Source organism: Dermacentor andersoni, chromosome 2, assembly GCF_023375885.2.
Source record: "Dermacentor andersoni chromosome 2, qqDerAnde1_hic_scaffold, whole genome shotgun sequence".
In the NCBI taxonomy this organism is placed as follows: domain Eukaryota; kingdom Metazoa; phylum Arthropoda; class Arachnida; order Ixodida; family Ixodidae; genus Dermacentor; species Dermacentor andersoni.
In genome coordinates this window covers 19,237,730-19,262,933 of record NC_092815.1, presented here as the reverse complement: position 1 = coordinate 19,262,933, position 25,204 = coordinate 19,237,730, and the positions used below count along the sequence as shown (strand labels likewise).

The following is a 25,204-nucleotide window of genomic DNA, read 5'->3' as shown; positions in this document are numbered from 1 at the left end:
ATGAGGTGCCGGAAAATGGACAGCGCGAAAGAAGCGTTACATCATCGATATCCATGGGCATCAAGGCTTCAGCACACTTAGTTCGAGTGCTAGCTCCAAAGTTCAAAAGTTTACTTCCGTTTGCCAGTGTCCTCGACAAGCGTTACACTTCCCCAAATTATGCACACAGTTATAAGCAAAATCAATCCTAATTATATTGGTTGGATTTATAACAAAATTTGCGATTCTAGTGGATGTCTGAAACAATATTTTTGACGTCTTCGAATGGTTCTAAAGATATTGCGGAAGATCATAATATCTCAAAATTATATTTTAAGCATCAAGTCTGCAACCATACAGCGCAGAAATATATCTCCCAATTCAGCACGCTTCATCTGTAAGTACATCTACGGCAGACATAATCGAGACATGATATTACACGTCTACCGGAAATACCATTTTAAAAATACGACTCCTGGAATTTCTTGTAAAATATTTACCTACGTAGTTTAAATAATGAATATGTGCACTTTAAACTCTCGAAAAGAAGCAATTTACAGAATCGTGCCTTCTGTTCTTGTTCTATAAAGGAAGGAAGGAAGGAAAAAGTGGAGAAGGAAGGCAGGGAGGTTAACCAGTTTTGCCTAACCGGTTTGCTACCCTACACATGGGAGGGGGATGGGGGGGATGAAAGATGGGGAGAAGAGATAGAGGGCACATAACACGGCACACACATCGTTGGTTACAGTCTGTCACTCTTGTGTGGTACGTGACATCACTGTCACAGTCGCTTGTCCAAGCCCGTATCCTTCATAAACCGAAGTAGTCCCTTCGTCGCCTTCAGCTGCGATGTCTTCAGTCGGCGATATGTGAAAATGGTTGCAACTGACAATGGTCTACTGTCAAGGTGCGCTAGAACGGACGCCATGGACTGTCTCTGAACATTATATTCAGGACAGTCGCACAGAATGTGTTCCAGCGTCTCCTCGCAAAGACAGGCATTGCAGAGAGCGTTGTCGGCCATTCCAATGCGAAACGAGTAAGATTTCGTGAAGGCCACCCCTAGCCATAAGCGATAAAGCAGGGTGGCCTCACTTCGGCGGAGTCCGGTTGGCATACAGAGATGCATCAAGGAGGGCAGGTCGTGTTGATGATCGCTGCGGTTGGTCTGGCTGCTTGGTGTGCACCATAGAGAGAGCGTGATCTCCTGTGCAAGCACTTGAAGTCTGCTGGCTGCGTCGGAACGTGAAAGCGGTATGGCCTCTTCCTGTGTGTCTTCAAGAGCTGTCCGAGCGGCTTTATCGGCGTCTTCATTTCCGATGACGCCGCAGTGACTTGGCAGCCACTGAAACGTCACGTGATGTCCTTTCTCATGTGATGTATGAAGTAGGCATCTAATATCGAATACGAGCTGTTCAGATGGCCCGCGACGCAGAGCTGATAGTACAGATTGTAGGGCTGCCTTTGAGTCGCTGAAAATTGACCATTGTCGAGGTGGTTCCCGATTGACAAAACAAAGTGCAGCTCGAAGAGCAGCTAGTTCCGCAGATGTAGATGTCGTTGGGTGGTCAGTCCTAAAGCTGATGGTAATACCTCTTTCTGGGACGACTGCAGCACCGGACGAACACTGGATGTTTGTGGAACCGTCAGTATAAATATGTGCACTGTCTGCGTACCTCTCGTGCAGAAGAAGCAGAGACAGTTGTTTCAGCACAGGCGACGACAGCTCAGACTTTTTCCCGATTCCTGGCACGTTGAGATGGACTGTGGGGCTGACAAGGCACCAAGGGGGCATCGATGGTTTAGATGCAGCGGTGAAGCCCGAGGGAAGTTTGTCGTTGTACTTGACAATAGTTTTTGAGAATGATGCTTGGTGCCTGTCTGAAGGTAGTGTTGCAAGGTGGTGATAGGGGGCCCGTGCCAAATGTCTGATATGCGTTCTCAGGGTTTCCACCGTGATGTGAGTCTGCATTGGATGGTCCCGAGCAATCGCAATAGTTGCCTCAGTTGACGTGCATCTCGGCAAACCAAGACAAACTCTGAGTGCTTGAGCTTGCGCTGCTTGCAGAACACGAATATTTGTCTTGCAGGTGTTGTTCAGTACAGGTCGACTGTATCTTAAAAAACCGAGAAAGAGAGCTCTGTAGAGTCTCAGCATTGCGTCTACTGACATCCCCCACGTCTTTCCTGTCAGGTATTTAAACAACTGGGAGGTTGCTGTTAGGCGTCGTTTCATGTAAGCCACGTGCGGGCTCCAACAGAGGTCTCGGTCGATAATTACGCCTAGAAATCTGTAGGTTCTGACATAGGAAATGGTCCGCCCGTTGATTGAGATGACATAAGGCGTCATTGGTTTGCGAGTAAACGCCACTAGGGCGCATTTTTCTGGCGATATGCTGAGACCTTGTTCACACAAGTAGCTCGCTGTCAAAGTAGCCGCTCTCTGAAGCCGTGCACGTATCTGAGGACGTGTGACTGCCGAAGTCCAGAGACAGATGTCGTCTGCGTATACTGAAATTTTGGTGGTAGTTGGCAAGTGTTCAGCAAGCCCAATAAGAGCGAGGTTGAATAGCGTCGGGCTGAGAGCACCGCCTTGAGGAACGCCCTTGCTTGTATAGCGTCGCGTAGTTGGGCCATCGTCAGTTAATACATAGAATGATCTTGCAGATAGGTAACTTGCAATCCATAAAAATACTCGGCCACCTAGGCCAACCGTCACAAGAGCGTCGAGAATAGCCTCATGCAATACGTTATCGTATGCCCCTTTCACATCTAAGAATAAAGCTGCAGATAAACGTTTACGGGACCTTTCGTGCTGGACATATGAAACGAGATCAACTACATTGTCGATGGAAGAGCGGTCACGTCGGAAACCAGCCATGGAACTCGGATAAATCTTGTAGTGTTCAAGGTACCATTCCAGGCGGCCAAGGATCATCCGTTCCATTATCTTTCCTACACAGCTGGCCAACGCTATCGGGCGGTAAGAGCTGAGCTCTAGTGGGGATTTGCCCTGCTTCAATATTGGCACCAGGCGGCTCACTTTCCAGTCGTCAGGAACATTTCCCTCCTGCCATGAGGTGTTGTAGAGACTCAATAGTGCTGTCCGTGCGGATTCTCCGAGATAGCACAAGGCTCGGTATGATATACCATCTGGACCCGGAGATGATGAGCGCCTGCAGAGAGCTAGTGCCGCCTCGAGCTCCTCCATTGTAAAAGGAAGGTCCATGCGGCAATCTCGGGAATGGGGGACATCATCTCGGGCTGGAGGATCTGGGCGTGTCGCTTGGTCTGCCATTCGCACACAAAAGTCTTCTGCGACATTGATGTCTTGCCGCCCTTGGAAAAGCGCGAGTGCCTTGAATGGAAAACGCTGTTCCGGAAGGCAACGCAGACCTTGCACCGTTTTCCAAATGTGAGACAGCGGCTTGCGGGGGTCGAGTGTTTGGCAAAACGTTGCCCAACGTTCCGACGCTAATCTATTCATTCGACGCTGAATCTTCTTTTGTATCCTCCTGGCTGCCCTAAGGTCAAGGATTGATCTTGTACGCCGATATCGACGTTCCGCCCGGCGACGAAGTGCGCGAAGTCGCTCTAATTCTATGTCGAAGTCGTTTCGCGTGTGAGAGATCGTCAGTATGCGAGTGGCGTTCCGCATCGTATATTTAATTGTTTGTTCTAACCCAGAGGGCAGGCCCTCGCTGCAGGCATCTTCCATATCAGATTTGAAGTTGGCCCATTGAATCGTCCGAATGGTATTCCGTGGGCCAGATCTAGACATCAAGCCTTTGATGTTCAGATAGGTGGGAATGTGATCACTCCCATGGGTCTCAATATCTGGAAACCACTTCACATATCTGGCGAGAGAGTTGGAGACAAAAGCAAGGTCGAGGCAGCTGCCGTATGTCACGCCTCGAAGAAAGGTGGGGCTACCATCGTTCAAGAGAGTAAGGCCATAGTTGTAGGCGATGCTTGATAATCTTCGTCCTCTTGCATTTGTCTTTGTACTTCCCCATGCTGGATGGTGTGCATTGAAATCTCCTATGATGACCCATGGAGCGGGGCAAACACTCAAGATATCCGCTAATCTTTTAGTGTCGAAATTGTTGGAAGGCGATATATACACGCCTATGAGAGTAAACAAGAGTTTGTTCTTTTTAACTGTGACGCATATATACTGATTGTCGTCGTGGGGCGCAATCGGTTGCAAAACATAGGTGAGTTCCCGACGAACAAAAATGATGATTTTGCTGCATGCACTATTTGTTGATGACATGAAACATTCGTACCCTGACAGTCTGATTGGTTTCGACAAGTTGGGCTCACAAATGACGATGAGTGGAAACACATTGGTGTACACATACTGACGGAAATCTGAAATTCGGGATTTTAGCCCTCTGGCGTTCCACTGCATGACGGACGCTGCCTTGACTTCTTTTCGGAAGGATGGGGTATGGGTAGCCATCTTTCTAGTTGAGGGATTCAAGCACTGGGCTTAAGGCGTCCAGCACTTTAAGTGCGCTTCGAGCAGACGGTGTCCCCATCTCAACTAAAATCGTTCGGATGGCCTCCATGAGGGAACGTAGCACCGAGATGACTTGATCTGTTTTAGGTGAATCATCAATGGCCGGAGAAGGCTCCGGTGGCGCCGTGACCTTCTGAGGTTCCTTAGCAAGGGAGCGGCTCGGTAGCGTAGGCCATTCCTCTAAAGAAAGAGTCTTATCTGATGCCCTCGTGGAAGTGGTGGGCCCTATCGCGTCGCGACTAAGTGGTACCGTAGTGGAGCGGGTACTATCGCTTCGCTCATGCGCCTTCTTTGAAGACTTACGACGGTGCCGACGTCGACGCCGACGCCGGACTACTTCGGCTGCCTCCCTGTGGGCCGAATTGTCTCTGGCCATTTGCTTCAGAACCGCGCGCTCCCTCTTGATGCGGGGGCAGTCTTTCGACGAGGCTGCGTGAGGGCCGCTACAGTTGGCGCACTTCAGAACTGTGGCACCGCAGGTCACTTCTGCATGAGGTTCAGCGCAACGGGGACACAGAAGCGAGTTCGGACACACGCCCTTTACGTGTCCTAGCCTGAAGCACTGATGGCATTGAAGCGGCTTCTGGATGAATGGTCGAACCGGATGTCGAAAATGTCCGACTTTAACGTGGGAGGGTATGCAATCCCCCTTGAAGATTACTTTTACGCAGCGCGTATTCCCAAGACGGCGCACTTGCGTAATGATCGTGCCCTCGTTTGCCGGCTTGATGAGGCTAGGTAAATCTTCATTGGGAATGGCAATGTCAATGTCGTAAATTACACCGGCTATCGATGTGTCGTCGATCGGGATGAAGGGGCGCATTTTGATTCCGCCAAGCTCCGTGATTTCTTGAAGTGTTCCAAGCGCACTCGCGTTGTACACGTCTATGGCGAGTATATTCTTGCGTGGGTTTATTCTGATGTCTTTAATTTGATCCGGCACCGCACGTTCCAGAAAAATGGATAGGGCTTGCCTGTTCAGCAACCGCAGGTTGCTTGACGGTTCTTCCGGCATAAAGATGATGACGTGTGGCCAGCGCGCAGGCCTTGACTTCATAGTCGTAGTGCTCGCAGGAGGTGACGGCGCTGTGTTGGTGATCTTTCTCTTCGCCCTCTTACTCCGGACGGGTATGAAGCCGTCGTCGGATGAGTCGTCTTCCGACTATAAAAAACTTAATTAAAGGAGGGGGGTAGGAATAAAGGGGCCAGTTCAGTAGATTAGAGCCGGATAGGTCAGAGCGTCACACACAACGGGAAATACCTCGAGAGCACCTGTGAGGTCGTGGCCGATGGTCCAGTTGATGAAGCGCTGTTCAGAATTCTCGATTCGCCGCTCTTTCACATAAGCTTCTACATAAGCAATTATTGTACACGCGGTCTCACGCATCTCCCTTTTACTGAGCAACTCCTGCATACACCAACGTTCGAAAACAATAAAATATTTATTATTCATATCACATGTTGTTCAAAGAACACCCGGTTACGATTCGCTCCAAAACGACTGCTTTATCTTCACTGTTACACATGGTATCACTCTATTTTCTTTCGTTTTTCAAGCATGGTATTTTGATTATTTTTCATAATAAGCTGGTTATCTGTAAATAATATGGCTATTTTTCAGTGGTCACGCATTGTCGCCGTGTTCCTTTGTAACAAGGTTGCTTATATTACATTGCAACTCTTGCTCTCCATCTCACGAGACAAGGCATTGACTTTGTTCAGGAGCCAGCGCCTCTGACAATCGTCATTCACTGTCCGCCAGGCTGCGTATTTCGTAACTACAGATATTTCGTAGGAACGCTTTGCATTAGCGTTCGCACTGGCGACCGAAGCGCGAAGCTCGTTATTACCGCTGCTGCAGTTGACTGCGCCGTGGTTGGTGCGCCCGAAACCGCGAACTTTGTTACTGGACACGCAGATTCTTATTTACAAGGAATCAATCCCCGCTTGCGCGTGGCACGGGGTCCCAGCCGGTGGCGTGACGGCCCGCTTTGCACACACGTTGCAGTCTCTTTGGGCGTGCATCGAAGGGGCCGTGACTACGTGTAGCCACGGGCGACGTCTGCGATTGCTTTCCTTTCTGTTTCATAAATTTTATCCCCCACGGTGTCGTGCTATATTTTCTCGCAGAACGGTTTGTAGACTAAAGAGAGCTAATTACGTTCACGGGGACGTGGACTCGTCCTTTTTCTCTCTCATGCTCTTCGAAGGCAAAACCACGGGCTTGTAGGAGGACGAGCCGAAGCAGAGGAGGCCGTCGGTGACTTGGCAGATCCAGTTCAAGTAGCTCTGCACGCGAGTGTAAGTACCATAGTATCCGGGCTCGGCACACTTCACGCCGAACGACACGACGCCCAACGTGTACCAGCGATCATCAGCCTTGGACCGCCACATGAGCGAGCCTCCAGAGTCACCCTGCGCAGAAAAAACGGCTAGTCACGCGTCTTGTCCTCGTGCGCGCCCCCGGCGCGTTAAGGAAATCTGCCATTTACTCTTGGGCAACTGTCCTCTCTCATAACTGCATGGTCATAAGCGTTATAACACCTTTGTGTTCTTTGAGGCGCCACGACAACAAACAGAGTACTTTGATTGGATAGTCCGAGGCTAAAACCAATTTAATAAATAGAAAAAAGAAACCTTTAAATAGTTTTTATATTTTGCAATTAACAATGATGTTGCTATTACATTTAGTTTTAGGTAAAGCACACGTCGACATAAAGCGTCCCATTGAAACACGAGCACATTTTGGCGCATGCAGAACTGGGGCCATATAACATAAAACTATTCCAATGTGTTTTTATTCCGACTTCCTGACGTCAACTGTACGCAACCGCCGACGCACGCGTGGGGCGGCGGCTCGCAGCTTTGTTGGAACAGGCGTATCAAACGCTCTGCTGGTTTGCAGGAGGTAGCTTTTGTTCGCTTTAAAGCGAACAACATTGTCTTACTTGACAGGTTTTTTCCTTATATAATTGGCTGACCAAGGCGAAGGACATGCAGGAGAGGAGAGCATTTCGGTGGGGCTGTGTTAGGGCAGTGAAAGTAGATAACCGGATGAGGAGGGTGGTGCCAGCGTATGCGATTGGCACGCTTCTTCTTGCTCAGCTTTCGGTGTCTGGTAGAAAATCGCGGCTGCGTGCAACAGAAGGCGTAAAAATGCAACTATAACGGATCCTTAGCGAAGAAAACTTGGGAGAGCGATGTCGTGTACGTGCTAAAAGGGCTCGACAACGTTATACCGCTGCGCAAAATGTTTTCTTATACGCAAATAAGTGCATTCTTCCTGGCAGCTCCCATTAGTCAGTGCCAGAGTGATCGGCGGGCAGCCATCTTCTATTCATATCGGAATGTGGTGGTCTCCGGCTATTCCGAAAATATTTCAGTTTTGTTCGGCATATTAATGCTTCTTTACTGCGCACACATCACTTTGACGCGGTGAGCTTTCGTGGTTTTGTGACGTTGCGTGATAGACAGGTAAAGTAGGCACAGCCCGAAAAGTTTTGACAATTACGGAAAGTTGATGGTGAGAAAGGTGTAGAAGCGGAAAGTATGAATTTTTCTTTTCTTCGGTCTAATCATGCATAATCAGAGTGTATAAGTCAAATCAAATGAGGAGCTTTGGTGGTTTTCCTGGCGCCGCGTGACAGGCAAGCGGAGTGGAGGTGGCCTGAAAAAGTGTTGACCAATCGTGGAGGTCTGGTTGCAGAAACGGAATAGAAACAGATTAAAATAGCTTTACGGTATGAGTGCTCCTAGACAACATTACCTGACAGGCGTCCTTTGTGCCATTGATGTCACCGGCGCAGATCATCTCGTCCCGAATCTTAAGTATGTCCTTGAATATTTCCGAGCATGCGTTGTTGGACACAATAGGCAACCATACTTCCCGAAGTTGCTTACTGCTTTCGCCACCTAAGAAAGCAGGAAAGGAAATGAAAATATGTGCATTGCCCATGTGCATTTAATGAACACCTAAACGTGCCAGCTTCGCTGCACATGTAGCTGCCTGCAGCGGGTGCACCGTGCGGGTAAACACGTCCGCGCATACACGGCCACAAAATTTTTTGGAACACACACACACACACACACACACACACTCGCACACGCACACGCACACGCACACGCACACGCACACGCACACGCACACGCACACGCACACGCACACGCACACGCACACGCACACGCACACGCACACACACACACACACGCACACGCACACGCACACGCACACGCGCACACACACACACACACACACACACACACACACACACACACACACACACACACACACACACACACACACACACACACACACACACACACACACACGCGCGCACGCGCGCACACACACACACACACACACACACACACACACACACACACACACACACACGCGCACACGTACGCACACGTACGCACACGGCATGCCAATTTCATACTTAATATTTCCTGTCACTCGAGATTATACGTGGCCATCCTGTAAATTGCATTTTTGTTGCCTTGTGCATTTTAAGGAAATGCGGAAAATTTTAGAGGCGATACACAGACAAATTTAGAAATGTGTGCCAATTTCGAGGTGAAAGGAAAGTTGCTAAAACCTCGTTTTCGGCCTGTTTAGAGGTGTTAAGTGAAACGCTTAAAAAGGTATGCCGCTTCCCTGGCAGGACTAAAAAGTGCAGAAGCTTCATATTTAGAAATATCGGGGCCACTATATGGGTGTGCACGTGAATAAATGTTCTAGCTACCGATCTGCTGTCAGATATACTAACGATGTCGAAGCAACGGAAATTTAGATAAACTTTGTTGAAACAGTAATGTTAGCTTATCATTTATTCATTTTCATAATGCAAGGAAATCTGTTTCTGAATGCCTCTGTTACTCTCCGAACTGTGGGCGTTTGCCGAGGATTGCTTCTCCTCAATCAGGAGCTTTGTCGGGAAAAGCCCGCCTCTATCGTTCTTCTCAGAAATGCGACAGCCTGCACACTGGACTCGTTCAATATGTACGCCGGGGATGTTTTTATAGTAAGGATATAGCCATTGTTATGTGCGAATGAATGAATGAATGAATGAATAAATGAATGAATAAATGAATGAATGAATGAATGAATGAATGAATGAATGAATGAATGAATGAATGAATGAATGAATGAATGAATGAATGAATGGGTGGACCAGGCCGATCTTGAACGTTGCCCTCTTGGTTTGGTTCTAACACTGCTGTCTAACCGATGCGCTGCAATCACGTGGAACGTATTATCGACATGCGTTTCATCGAAGATTTCTTTGCCTACAGTACAGTGCAGCGCCCATAATATTTCAGAGATACGTTCGGCTTCATTTGCCGCGCAAAGCATCGCAATACATCTATGTAGCGTGCGGTGCTTGTCCGTTCTTGGCCCCGCGTTCGATTCTCACCCAGACTCAAATGTAACAAATTTAATTTTCAAAGCCATTCATTTACTTTGTTTACAGGGTGTCCCTGAGAAATTTGACATCAATCCAAGCATTTTTTGACGTGTTTGTTTTTGTCTTTGAGGAGGAGGAGGAATAAACTTTTATTGTGGAACCAGCACTTTATGATGGCCGGGCCTAAGCCTCCCACGAAGGGACGTCGAGGGCTTGCCTCGCCGCCGCCTCGCGGGCGTGCTGGGTCGCCCAGGTTTGGTCGTCAAGGGCGGAGCTCCGCAGAGCCTCATGCAACCTCGACGAGAGAGTCGTGGTGTTAGTCGGGGTGTACTGTGCTGGGCACTCCCATAGCATATGCGGAAGTGTAGCCGGGTGAATTCCACAGCACCGGCAGTTGGGGGTAGTGTAGACGTCCGGAAATATAAGGTTGAGGCGGGCGGGTGAAGGGTACGTGTTTGTTTGTAGTAGACGCAGGGTGGTAGCCTGCGCCCGGCTGAACTTTGGGTGAGGCGGGGAGAAGATTCGGCGACTGAGGTAAAATGCCTTAACGAGATCGTTATAAGTTGTCAGACTGTCCCTGGTGCCCAACTCATCTCCAGTGACTCCGGCGCGGTTGACTAGGCCTCGCGCAATGGAGTGGGTGACCTCGTTGAGATTGGGGAGGTGTGGGTGGACAGGGCCGGCATGGGCCGGGATCCATGTTAGGGAGATTATGCTGTCGACCATTTTTCGTGCCATCGCTTGATCACGCCGGATTTTCTGCCTCATGGGACATATAATGCTTTCGCATTAAAAAGCATGACTTAGGACGTGCTTTAATCACATTGTGCTTTAAATGCACTTGGAGAACACAACGTATATTGCGACCTATCCAGTACAAAGAATCAAACCTAATAGTAATATTTCGTTGGCCACGCTTTATTTTTGTTGCCGTTTTACACGTATATAAGAAAACCGCAAATGCATAGCTTGCACCAATGACGTGTGCAGCGCCTCAAATGCCTGTTCAATGGGGAACAGTGAGCTTAACGAAAATAAATATACTTGTTCACACTTTGCGTTATTACTCAGACCCAACCATGTTCATTTCTCATCACCTTTAACCTCGTCGCTTTGCTCAATTATCGGCCCTTGAAGAAGAGGGTAACCGCAAAGGGTCTTCTCACCATATTTGGTTCGTCCCCAGCCGGCGACGACGCCGTCCGTACCGATGATGTCCTTTGGCGTGATACTTGTGTTGGTGGCCTCCGGTATGCAGATGGGCGTCACTGGGTAGCCGCCACTCTGCAACGGCTTGCTCATTTTCAGTATGGAGATGTCGTCACCGTGGACGATGTCTTTGAACAGCGGGTTCTGGTGGATGGCCGCCACGTCGACCAGGTGGTCCTGCTGCTCAGTCAACACTCGGTCCGGATCGATCTCGCTCAAGCCGAAGCTAACGCGTAGGTCATGTGCCACCTTGCTGGAAGAAGAATGGATAGGGCACCAGAGAGATAAAGGCATTGTCACATCGCACATTGTCAGAAGGCTCATGAAGGTGTCCACTATTAGAGTGAAGGTGAAAAATTATGAAACACTCTAAAGCAAACTTTCTCGGATTGCGAAATGAGTAAGGGATGGTGATATGCAATATATATATATATATATATATATATATATATATATATATATATATATATATATATATATATATATATATATATATATATATATATATATATATATATATATATATGTATGTATGGATGTATGTATGTATGTATGTATGTATGAAAGAATAGAAGAACGTAGAAAAAATAAAGGGATTTTACTTATCGGCCGGGGTCCGGCCGATATGTCAGTAAACTTCTGTAATTTTTCCTACATGTTTCCATTCGTTGAACTCTTTCTGTACCGGATCCAGAAACAGGGCTTGTATTCACAATGAGTGTAAATACGCTATAACCATTACAAAACAGGTGCTTGTCATTTGTCATAGAAAATTATCAGCGAAGACTACTGGCCGTTGACATCCATTAAGAACGAAAATTGAGTTATTCGCCAATCCAAGCGCCGGTGTCAGAATACAACCCGTTGGTAATGGCCATTTCTCATTTCCCGGTGTGTTGGCTGTCACATCACTGCCTATCTTGAGCGGCCAGAACATGCGACTTCCTATACGTTCTAACGTATAGGAGGTTAGTTCACACGCAGTTCCTGCATGTATATTAACACGGCTGCGTGAATCGAGGCCCTCTAGGTGCTCTAGGGCGCTTACTCAGAAGAGAAGCAGCTGCACAAAGTCTCGACGCAAAGCGGCCGTCTTACTTGCGTGTGCAGTGGCCCGCTGTCAAGACGAAGAGCCAGGACACGATGACTCCACCGCAGTACGGCCGTTGTCCGTACCTCATAAAAATGCCGACCTGCAGATTTGAACGGCAAATAATAAAGTACGTGTAAAGCTATAAGACTAGACTGCGTTTTTTTAGTGACAAAAATATTTATCGAGATCGCGCCAGCAAATCACACCGCCTATTTCATCCCCTCGTGGGCGAAAGTGAAGGTGCACCAAGAGTCGGCAAACAAGAGTCGAGCATTAACGCGTTGCACTTCCAAGAACACGTAGTACGTGTACACACGCAACTATATAAATTGTTGTGCACACTGGCTAGCAGTCTGTATTTTTGCATCATGGTTCCGTCACTCAGTTGTAGGGTGAAAACCGGATTTTCGGTTCTGGCTGAGCTCCTTGCATCTCTCTCTCTCTCTCCGCATCAAGGTCCACGTGCACAAGTACTAGAATACAGGACATAAACAGGGTCAGTTTTCATAGCGTGCTGCATTCGCATGGGCATTCACAATCAGCTGGGTGATCTTGTAGGCCCCGTTCACGATTGGCCACAGGTTTACTCTGTGGTCGTCTCGTTCTCATGCCATGCTATCACGAGCGGCGGGCGCCTCCGAACGGCAACAAATCAAGAAACGCTATAGTATGCCATTGAAATTTTGAGGCCTTGGATTCTGGAGCTCGTATTAAAGCAAATGTGTTTGCGACAGAAATATTTGTAGGTGCCAGGCTATCGTTATATTGGACATATTAGGAATAGCGGCCGATCAATGGCAAACAGCTCTTACAAGCGAAAAGCTTTGTGAATTGAGCCCTAGATGTATAGCAAAGACAAATGAATGGCGTAAAACGATACCAATCTTCCGGACATCTACGAACATACAGAAACTATTAGTTACATGCGCATGACATCTGTTTCTTACTTTTGTATTGGGAAACGAGCGCTGTTCTTCAGAAGCGCTCTTAGATCACCGCGCAAAGATTCCATAATTGTCTGTGTTGGACACGCATGTGCCCAATAATATTTTTTAAGTCTATGGATTCAGATACAACCTGATTAGATCTTGATCGACGTCGTGGTCAGGCTTAACGTCCTCCTGTGTGTCGTCGCGAATAAAATTAGGGATTTTCAGAATGACAATTTGATATAGAAAATGTTTCGCGTTAACCGTGGCTAGCTGTAAATCGCTGGTAGGTGACTCTGAATTTCTGGTCTGCTTCATGAGCATAACTTACTGAAGGAGTCGGTGTGCAAACAACTGAAGTTTAGATTATTACTTTCGTTATGTTATTATTATTAACATTATTATTGTTGTGTGGCAAGTATACACCCAGAAGGGTGTATTTGTTTAAGAGTGTACACTGTTAAAGAAATGGACACCCTTTGGGATGTATATTTGCCACACAACAATAATCATCATCTGTCTTGCTTGCGTTTCCTTTCTCGAAAACGCTGAGCTCGCTACTTTCCGGTCGAGAATACTCTGTCAAGCTGTTAACGCGCATGCCGTTTGCGACTTGGAAGTACCGGGCTCTCAGCGTCGAAGAAAGAAAATGCGGACAAGACAGATGACGATTATTGTGTGGCAAGAGACTACCCAAAGGGTGTAATTTTGTTTAAGAGTGTATGGCAGTTTTGAAATAGAAAGGGGGGGAAGGGTGTAGCTTATGCTTTCATATAAGCATTCCAACCTCCACAAATCGAACAATACGATTACATTGCTCCTCTATAGTAGTGACAGAACAAAACGAACTTTAATTGGTGCGTTGGGACACTGTCGCAGCTGATAAATGCCGACAGTGTGTGGCACCTGTCGACGCCGCCATTCATATTATCTATGCGATGTTGCTTTGTGAAGTGACTCTCCTTCGATAAAGCAGAATGTTTTCACACCGCGAACCGCGGAGACTTGAAATGTCACTCACCGTCCATGGATAACGCTCGAGCGTTGTGACTTTGCCTCCTACAATTCGCCGCATTCGTTCATGGGGTATACCGCAGTGCTTGGTGACGTAAGTTCGCATGTACTTGTTTGTAAACTGCTTCTTGAGGCGAGTACGTTTTCTTTTCGGCTTTTTTACTGTGTCTGAGCTTGGCTTAAAGGTAGAGTGCGTGTCAAAACCCATGGTGCCTTCCCCGGTAGTGACGTTAGCGTTTACGATAGGAACAACTTCAATTACAACGCTGGCTCCGCCTTCCACGATTGGGCTGCCTTGTGGAACTACGACGGCTCCTTCCACAATGGCGGCAAGATTAGCCGGAGGGGGCGTAGTAGACGTTGCTGGCTTCGGGCTGGTCACCACGACGACGTCAACGATGATGCCTGAGTCTTCAGTTGAACTCGTTGTGGTGGTCAGCTCGTCACTAACTGCCTTTGTCACCTGAACACTTGGGCGTTCCGTGGTGCTCGCCATAGTGGTCACCTCGTCGTTGACCGACTTAGTTACCTGAACACTTGGACTTTCAGTGGTGCTCTGCGTGGTGGTCTGAACGCTCGGGCGTTCAGTAGTGCTTTCCATGGTAGTCTTTTCACCGCTGACTGCTTCTGTCACGTGCACGCTTGGACTTTTAGTGGTGCTTTCCATGTTGGTCACCTGGAGTTCGGAGGATTCAGTGGTGCTCTGCATGGTTGTAACATGACTGCTGACTACTTTGGTCACCTGGGCGCCTGGGTGTTTAGTGGTGCTTTTCACGGTGGTTACCTCGCCGCTGACAGCCTCTGTGACATGGACGCTTGGATATTGAGGGGTGTTTTTCATGGTGGTCACCTCCCCGCCAACCACCTTTGTCACGTGCTCGCTTGGGCGTTCAGTGGTGCTTTCCATGGTAGCAACTGCACTGTCGGTGGCTACGGTCTTCTGGACGCTGGGGCGTTCAGTGGCGCTCTTTGTGGTGGACAACTGAGCGCTGACTGCTTTGGTCACCTGGACGCTTGGGGAGTCAGTTGTGCTCTGCATGATGGTCACCTCACCGCCGATTGCCTCGGTTCCCTGAACACTTAGGTGTTTAGTGGTGCTTTTTGCAGTGGTCACCTCCCCGCTGACCGCTTCTGCCACCTGGACACTTGGCCGTTCAGTGGAGCTTTTCACAGTAGTCACTTCACTGCTAATCACCTTTGTCGCCTGGACTCTCGGGGTATTAGTGGTGCTTTTCTTGGTAGTAACCTGGACACTAGGGCGTTCAGTTGTGCTTTTCGCAGTGGTCACCTCGCTGCTGACCACCTCTGTCACCTGTACACTTGGGGATTCAGTCGTGCTCTTCATAGTAGTCGCCTGTGCACTCGGAATTTTAGTGCTGCTCTGCATGATGGCCACCTCACCGCTGACTGCCTTAGTAACTTGCACTCTTGGATGCCCAGTAGTGGTCCTTATGGTTGTCACGTGGACGCTCGGAGGCTCTAAGTTGCTTATCGTAGTGGTTACCTGAACCTCTGGTCTTGCAGTGGTGCTCTTTATGGTGGTCACCTGAACGACTGGGCGTTCAGTGGTGCTCTTCATGGTGGTTACCCGAACGTCTTGGCTTTCTGTGATGCTCTTTATGGTGGTAATCTGAACGACTGGACGTTCAGTGGTGGTCTTTATAGGGGTCGCCTGAGTGATTGGGCGTTTAGTGGTGTCCTTCGTGGTGGTTACCCAAACGTCTGGACTTTTTGTGGTGCTCTTAATGGTGGTCACCTGAATGATTGGACGTTCAGTGGTGGTCTTTACGGGGGTCCCCTGAGTGGCTGGGCGTTCAGTGGTGCTCTTCATAGTGGTTCTCCGAACGTCCGAGTTTTCTGTGGTGCTCTTTATGGTGGTCACCTCAACGACTGGGCGTTCAGTGGTGGTCTTTACGGGAGTCACCTGAGTAACTGGGCGTTCAGTGGTGCTCTTCATGGTGGTTACCGGAACGTCTGGACTTTTTTTGATGGTCTTTATGGTGGTCACCTGAACGACTGGACGTTCAGTGGTGGTCTTCATGGTGGTCACGTCGCCACTGGCCTCCTGGGTCACAGGCACACTTGGGCGTTCAGTGGTGCTCTTCATGGTGGTTACCCGAACGTCTGGGCTTTCGGTGGTGCTCTTCATGGTGGTCACCTGAACGACTGGACGTTCAGTGGTGGTCTTCACTGTGGTCACATTGCCACTGGCCGCCTGTTTCACAGGGCTTGGACCTTCAGTAGTGCTCTTCATGGTGGCCGGTTCTTCGCTGACAATACTGGTCACTTGAACACTTGAATGTTCAGCGGGGCTTTGTGTGGTGGTCACATCTTCGTTGGTCGTCTTGGTCAGCGGGTCCTTGTCGTCCTTGGGGGCTGCTGTCGTTTCTGTTAGGACAAATATGGGAGTTATAAGCCAGTGCTTCACATGTTGTCTAAAGCGCCATAGCACACCTAACTCACAGAAGTGTGTTAGGTGCGCTACATACCCCCAAAAAGGAGGGTATGTCGCTACTTGGAAAGTGGGGAAACAAGCTGGCTCTCCGAGCTTGCTTGCTTAGAGGAACTATTTTAATGCTATTAATGGCGTTCAAATGTAGAGCATTACGTGAGCCCACTACACGTCTTCATTCTTGTTGAATACTCTAGTTATATAGAGAATGAGTTAATCACTAATGCATGCGAATGTATTGCTGCTTGACAACTGCGTTTTTGTGTCTGTGCCTGACTGCATGTATGGGATGTTTCTGGCATGAACTCTTGGGACAGTCAGGCAGTAGAATGCATTCTTTCAACCGTGAATGTTCACACTTATTGAACGTTCATAGTGTTGCTGACTTTGTTTAGGTGTAATGTGCATTGTCACGTCTCTGAGAAAGAAAGAAAGGTTAACGGGAATGTAATGAACTGCATAAAGATAATGTGATGTCTCTATCTCGGCCTCCTGTGGTGTAAGATGTGTTATTGACATATTTTGGCACCGGTGTTTAAGTGGTAAATCAGGTGTGAGTATCAATACGAGGTTGCAAATCATTTCGGGCCTTTGCAGACAACGCCAGAAACCATCCCGGTGATCGTTCACAGGTGTTGGCGATGAGAACGCCGCAGAGAAGCGGGCAGAGTCATTTAACAAAATTGGGCATATTGCTTAAATATGCGCAGTTGCAATATCCGTTGTAGCAAGAGGGGTATTTAGAAGATGCGGAAATGGGCTTAATATAGGAAAAACAAATGAAAAAGCGCCTCAGAGCTCTGATGATGTTTCGATACGTGAACTCTTTGTCAAACATAGAATGCTAAATGTGTATAAGAGGCTTTGAAGTGCTAGGACGCAGTTAACGGAGAGAATTGAAACCTTGTCGACAACTAGCCCGTTATTTACCGTGCAGCGCTGCAACGGCCTATCTGCAGGTCTTCAAAATATACTCTAGGCATGCCTTTTGCTTTGTTTCTCGATCGTGTAGTTTTCAAGATCAAAATCATTGCTGTGTTGCTTACCGTTTCATGTTGTCTTTATGCATGTGATTCTTGGAGGAGTGAGCATACTTTTACATTCGGATTCTTGATATAGTGCTGTTTAAACCCTGAAGTAACCAATAATGCCCAGGTACGTACCCCCAATGTGGAATGTTGTGAGTTCGAATATCAGAGCCACCAGAAAACAGCTCAATTTCTGAAAATTGACGGGCATGGCCTCAACTCAGGTGCTTGGTGGTTATTCGTAGATTAAATTGCGCGACTGCTTGCGCTAAAGGGAAATTTGATTGGTCGAATAGAACCAATAATATTTCATTTAGTAGCATATCTTGGTGCTTAGGGCTTTTCAGTCATGTAACTAGTCCACCCACTGCGATGTTATCGGAAACGTAGTAGAATAAATAAATAAATAAATAAATAAATAAATAAATAAATAAATAAATAAATAAATAAATAAATAAATAGATAAATAAATAAATAAATAAATAAATAAATAAATAAATAAATAAATAAATAACCATTCTGATTTGACAATGTTGTTGTGTGGTGCGGAGTCAAGAACCTGTTTTGTTAATAGACCAAAGATCGAAAAACGCCTCGCTGTATTTCACTCCATCTTTGACGGCTTGGTTGATGGCTTCGAGTATAGGGACTCGTGTTAAGAACGGCCAGCTGCAGTGCAAGTTTGCCACCCAGTTACGACTATGGCGGCAACATTCCGGGAGCGTCGCCGCCAACCTCTAGCCACAGCGTGACTAAATCGACTTTGTGTCGGGGAACAATACGCGCATCCTCCACTCTCCGTCGCTTCAGCTAGGATGCGTTCGATGAAGCAGGCTTTGTGCTGAAACCGCCGCCAACCTCTAGCCTCATCGCCGTTGTGACGGAATGAGTTCGGCGGGCCAACTATTGTTACCAAACTCCCCAACGCGGACCTGATCTGCTACGGGTGCGCGAGTTGCCGCGGGAACGCCGTTTTGCGCTCCTTCCCACGCACCGACCAAGACGCAAGACAACGCGCTACCCGGAACGGCTCCCGAGTTCTACGAAGCCCCTCTGACGTCGGCTCCGGACCATCGCCCCTGTGTGTATGCGTGTGTACGTGTGTGTGTGTAAACCGTGCCGCGGAGAGGTGGCTAGTTTGCGATGACTAAACGAACGTTCGCATCACCTTGTATCGGGAGAGGACCGAGTGTTTAAAAACAGCTGTTGTGCGGCTGCTCAAGACACTCTCTCTCAAGCAGTCATGTTAGACTGATGTACTTTCTCAAACAGTCATGTTAGACTGATATAAATATTGTCCTCGTTCTCGATGAGAAGCAGTCCTTCCCTTCATCAACGTCCTCAGCATGGATAAGTTGGACGACGGCATGGGTGAGCTAACTTCTGATTCATGCCCGACTCCAATCTTGACAACGGATCACGAGCGATGGAAATGAACCCCCAATCACAACGCTCGTAAAATTCGTTCTGTCTTCACCATTAAATTACTTCTTATTGGTGTGCATTCAGTTGACAATGGACTGATGCATAAATATGAGAAATTAAGAGATATACAGTGTTCATGCATACTTTGGTGGTTAGAAAGCAACTCACTCCTAATTCTCCTAGTGCTTCGCGTCTCTGCCGTTCGATGCATGCTAAAAAAAAAAAATAGTGATCAGGTGGTAACAGCTTGATTTGCCGAGATCTTCAGTTTGCGTACTTTAAGTAAACATTCGGCTATGCTAGAAACTCGCAAATGGTGCGGATGTTCAATTAATACACGCAACTGCCCGATGTGTCGCAGTGCTGACGTACTTTAACTGTATCATCTTTTACGATACTGAGTTAACTGTCCTATGCTGCTTTTCTGAATGCATTGTATATGCAGACAATTGGTTTGGCAAGTACTGTATTTGTTCTAAACGCCAGTGCTCACTGTTTCAATTCATATGCTTGAGATGATGTCTATAGAAACCAACACTCGACTCCTACACCGTCGCGTGATGTTGTAATCCTGTTGCGCTGGTTGTTTCTGTGACGTCGTATAATGGCGTATCGTGTGGACGCTTGAGGTCTGCCGAGTTTCGTTTATTCACGTGTAATTCGAAGATCGTTGCTGGAAAAATCATTCTCTGTACAGACACTTAGTAAACTTCACCAGCTTTGGTTAAGCAGCAAGTGCGCTGGCCCAGTTACAGAACTAACCTGACCATTGATAGCTGTACAGTATTGAGAAGATGGCGAGTTATGCGACATTGAGTTACTGATGTTGGGTTATGAACGAGATGAAGGAAAACTTAGGGTCCCGAATTTTATTATTCGCAACCATATGAAGCCAAAAAATAATGAGGTCAAGGAACACATAGGGGAAGTCATTTGTAGGTGTTCGTTTAAGTGTAAAATGATAAGCAAAAGGGAAATCAAAGTGGACAAAAAACAACAAACGTGATATCTTGCCTCGATAGACTAATGTGGGTAGATTGAGCGATGACTTAATACTGCTGATACTAATTTTGTAGTCATATTTTGAAGATATGAATCGAGCAGCATGGTTCTGGACAGATTAAAAAAAAGTATGGGGTTTTACGTGCCAAAACCACTTTCTGATTATGAGGCACGCCGTAGTGGAGGACTCCGGAAATATTGACCACCTGGGGTTCTTTAACGTGCACCTAAATCTAAGTACGCGGGTGTTTTCGCATTTCGCCCCCATCGAAATGCGGCCGCCGTGGCCGGGATTCGATCCCGCGACCTCGTGCTCCGCAGCCCAACACCATAGCCACTGAGCAACCACGGCGGGTGGACAGATTCTATTGCATTGATTAGATATGTTTGATATGGACACCCAATTGCGGAAGCATATTAAAGTTTTGTTCGAACAAAAGTTTCGTATGCCAGTTTACAGACGGAAGGGGGTGACAACGATAATGTTCTTCTGATGAAGCTTAATGTTTTAGAGTTGTCGGCGATCAGTTTCGGGATGTGTTCCGACCAGTTTAGATTGCTAGCGATTGGGATACCGAGGTAGCGATACGTTTGTACTTGCGAGATGTTGACTGTGTGTAATAAGAACGCATGGGTGATTTTAGCGTGCTTGCGGGAAATTTGAATAAGTTTGCATTTAGAAATGTGAAGCTGCACCAACCACTTCGTACACCAATTATCTATTAAATACAGGTGATTCTGAAGAAGGACCTGGTTAGACTCAGTAGAAATTTGGCGATAAAGGTAATCAGTAAAATAAGAGACGCTACAAGAATAGGAAAGATGACTATTTCGAGGAAGGTAATAAAAAGCAAACCCAAAATAGACGTGGATTCATTACGGTAGAGAAGAGAAATAGGAAACGAATTCAGGGTAGAAGTTGAGCTCATTGTGCACAAATCAGAAGCGGGAAGGAGTGGATGTCAATTGTCACGCAACTATGTCATTCTTTTTTTCAGCTCGCGTGAAACACAGATACTAATGCTCCTTACACAACGGAAATAGTGCCTGTGACTTGTAACAAGTCCGGAATTTCGTTTAATAATAATAATAATAATAATAATAATAATAATAATAATAATAATAATAATAATAATAATAATAATAATAATAATAATAATAATAATAATAATAGTAATAATAATAATAATAAAATCAGCCTATTTTTATGTCCACTGCAGGACGAAGGCCTTTCCTAGCGATCTCCAATGAGAGACGCAAGAAGAATAGGAAACATGACTACTCCAAGGAAGCTAAGAAAAAGCGAACCCCAGAAATGACCCCTGTCCAGCGCCAATTGATTCCAGTTTGCGTCTATGAATTTCCTAATTTCATAATCCCGCCTATCTTTCTACCGTCCTGGACTGCGCTTCCCTTCTCTTGGCACCCATTCTGTAACTATAATGGTCCACCGGTTATCTATCCTACGCCTTATATGGCCTGCCCAGCTCCACTTCTTTCTCTGAATGTCAATTAGAATATAGGATATCCCCGTTTTCTCTATGATCTTCACCGCTCTCTTCCTGTCTTTTAACGTTACGCCTAACATTTTTCGTTCCATCGCTTTTTTCACGGTCCTTAACCTGTTAGCGAGCTTCTTTGTCAAGCTCAAAGTTTCGGTCCCATATGTTAGCATCGGTAGAAAGCAATGATTGTACACCTTTCTTTTCAATGATAGTGGCACGCTCCCAGTCAGGATCTGGCAATGCCTGCCGTATGCACTCCAACCCATTTTTATTCTTCTGTAAATTTTATTCTCTTGATCATGGTCCCCTGTGAGTAATTGACCTAGATAAACGTACTCCTTCACCGGCTCTAGAAGCAAGGCTATTGCCAGGCTATTGCCAGGCTATTGATCATTATCTTTGTCGTCTGCATAATAATCTTCAACCACACTTTTACACTTTCTCTGTTAGGGTCCTCAATCATTTGCTGTAATTCACAATTAAAATGGCGTCAATGAAATCAATGAAAGCACAGAGCCCACTCGAATGTTTTCTTCATCCGTCATGCCAATTTTCCAATTACGTGAAAGGTACGCGCGTGTTCCGCTCATTGCATCTAGTGATAAATGGAACGTTATAACATCAACATACAATCTCTCGGGACCTCTTGATTAATTTGGATTATTTGCTCTGAGAAGATGAGAACTCATTTCTGGCGCTTGATTGCCAAAATTAGCGTGCGGCCGCAATGGGACCCTAGCACTCTATAAAACAAGAGACTGTGCGGAGAAAATGGTGAAGCTTGAGGTACATAATCAGCTTGGTCGTATGCGAAGAAGGGAAGCTTTGTCACTTGTATTTGTTAAAGTAAACGTACACTGTACTCCAGCTTAAGCTTCAGCACTCATTATCGGACGATGCGCATTTAAGATGTTATTTATGTTTCCAATCATTCCTTGTAAACAAAGCGGCATTAAAGTTAAAGGGTCAAGCTTAATTAGTCGCCCAGGTGCGTATGTTACCTGCGTTGTGAACGAATCAGTAACGGGCCTCTTGTGCCTGATTATAAACGATATCTGCATTCATGGCATTGTTGTTAATAAGACGTAGTCGATATTTCTCACTGTTTAGTTTCTACCATTCGCATGTCTGTCGTGCGAATGCACGCGCGTCGTAACCGCCTGTCTTTCGGAAACTCCTTGTGCGGAATAGCAGGGCGGACGGTCTTCGCAGCTTGTACTCAGAGTCCTGAACGAAGAGCTGCATATCTTTAACGGGGTCGAAAACGTCAAGGGCAAATACTTCTCTCTTCGACGCGTCTTACTATTTAAATGTTCTGGGAGGCTCGGAGCTTTCCGAATGCCCGCGTCCCTTGTTGTCTAAGAAGACAGGCGCATTGTAAAAACTACAATGAGATTAAAATTTGTCGGCCTGTAGAATTACGTATCAGCGGCGGCTGTCTAGCTGGCGTTCTAGCACCGTGGATGCTATGAGAATTAAGTAGAAGGCCGAACGCTCACATTTGTTTCCATCGGACGCCGGCAGTCCATGCATCCTTCAGTGCAGCTATGTATATGTGTTTCTTAAGTCACGTTGCGTGACCGCCTGCTAACCGCAACCACAAATAAGCAGTCGCTCCATCCGAATATCCCTCGGTACGTGCATCCCTTGGAGCAATGCATTGTCTTTGCAGTGCATCTCGTATGACAGTGGCGTGGTGACTTGGGTAGTTTTGCCGCAACCCAAATACGTAGTACTGTTTTTACCGAGCATGTTATACTTCACCCAGAGCACTGGGTGATTCATATATTAGTGTTCGGCGTAGCAAGAAGTGTCAGTGTATAGTTTCCCGAAAATGAAATCAGATTACTGCTGCAGACGTGGAGTTACATTGTCTTCTCCATCGATGATAAAGTGATTGCCACGGTTCATGTTGCGCTACGAAGTGCCTGTAGAACCTGACGAACTGTTTACACAATGATGCCTCATCGAAGGGTCCCGTGGTAACGCGACCCCTAATGTAGACAACTATACGCTGCTGTGGCCACGTTTCATTTCTGTCTGTCTGTTAGCGCGTACGGTCTTAAAAGATCGGGTCATTTGGCTCCGTCTCGCCGCTCCACAACCACACGGATCACCGCGATCTTTGTTTCACAGAACCTATGCAAACACTGCAATATGCAAAATTTTCGATGCTTACATAAACAGTGATGTAAATAACTATCTTCGTACTACCGGTAAGCTTAATATAACAAAAGGTCAAAATAACAGTCTGGTAATGAAAAAGAAGCAACCACACATTCTTATTGCAGAGCGAGATCTGACGTGTACGAAACCGTTTGAACCATGTGCGCTGGCTTTTCTTCTGTAGTTTCAAGGCCACTTGTAAAGTGGCCTTGAAAAATACAAGTCCACTTGTCGAAATGGTGGCCCCTGTTCTTACCTTTTTCTCGTTTTGCTCATCATCTTCAATTGTGATCTCCCGCCTTGCCTGTGTTTTCCCTCAGTCAATTTAATGCAGTTTATCATCACTTAAATAAGCATTTCTCAAAATTTATTTCACACTGATTCATAGCATTTATGTCTTGTCTCCAGGAGGACCTTGAAATGCGAGCAAATAACATTTTCCAGACAGGACGATATTATCTACGGGAAGGGGCACATTGTCCTCAGCCACGTCTTTTCCAGTCGGACGTTGCAAGGAACGGCCTTTTCAGATCCCATCGTGAACTTTCTTTCTTTCTTTTTCTTTGCTCAATGCACGCACAAGGATGTTACACGCTTTCTCGCAAGCAGATTAAAAAAGAAACGCCAACGTTGGACAACCTTCATGTAAGGCGCATAAGTTCAACGCTCTTCATGACGCATATTCTTTCGATTGGTACATGTATATCTTTTGGTGCACATACGCCATGTCTCGTACCAAGCAAAGGTGAGAGTGAAAGCAGAGCAAAGAAAAGTGCTACGTGGGCTTTACAAAAACGTGCTCTGGGTAGGAGTGTTTGCGCGCGAACTATGCCAGCTATTTCACCGAGCCTAGGTGAAGAAAAATAAACGAAATATGCTTACCAACTTGTAACGCAGGATATACGATCTGAAAACGAACGGTGAAGGGTGATGTTAGCAAAACGCCAACATGTTGCGAAATATAAACTTTCGTAAGTCGAGGTTACAAACAAGCCAGGAAGAGGGAAGCGAGATGCGAGAATCAAAGTGCAAACGCCGTGGGAAGACAGCCATGCAAACGTGTAAAGTAGCAAACGAGGGACAAGAACATCTGCGACTTTCGGGTTTGATAGAAATAATCTGATATGTACTCTCGTCGTGAACCAGCAACAACATTCAACGACAACACTCAGTAAGACAAGACTTATCATTCTGCGAGCAGCGCCAGGATAATGTTTTATTTTAGTTATCTTTTTGTCTACAAAAATAATACCTGTGCAGTGTGCAGTGTAAACTTATATTTTGGCGCTATCGATAGAAATTACAAGTAGTGCTTACTAGTGCACTCAAAATTTGCTTGGAACATATATTTCACATTTGTTGAAAGCCCGTTCTGTTTCCACGGGAGGGAAGTCGCAATTGGACAGGAGCGGCGTCGTTTACTTCGTTTAGTTACTCTTTATCTCTTTCACCTGGTTCTGTTGCGATTT

General features: G+C 46.6%; 1 protein-coding gene across 4 annotated transcripts in view; it reads right to left on the bottom strand.

The window, feature by feature from the left end:
* Positions 1-5,927: 5,927 nt before the first annotated feature.
* The window catches only part of LOC126542807 (uncharacterized), a 39,510-nt gene continuing 20,233 nt past the window's right edge, over positions 5,928-25,204 (bottom strand). For 2 of the 4 annotated variants that reach the window (XM_055077469.2, XM_050189888.3), the window contains exons 2-7: positions 24,618-24,642; positions 14,165-16,545; positions 12,220-12,314; positions 11,079-11,374; positions 8,271-8,416; positions 5,928-6,919 (exon numbers count right to left, since the gene is read on the bottom strand). In XM_055077469.2, the coding sequence (XP_054933444.2) occupies positions 6,668-6,919; positions 8,271-8,416; positions 11,079-11,374; positions 12,220-12,314; positions 14,165-16,545; positions 24,618-24,642 (3,195 nt within the window). In that variant the 3' untranslated portion in view covers positions 5,928-6,667. Of the gene's footprint in view, positions 6,920-8,270; positions 8,417-11,078; positions 11,375-12,219; positions 12,315-14,164; positions 16,546-24,617; positions 24,643-25,204 lie in introns of those variants that run through there. The other 2 variants (XM_050189897.3, XM_050189913.3) reach the window with 2 other exon arrangements.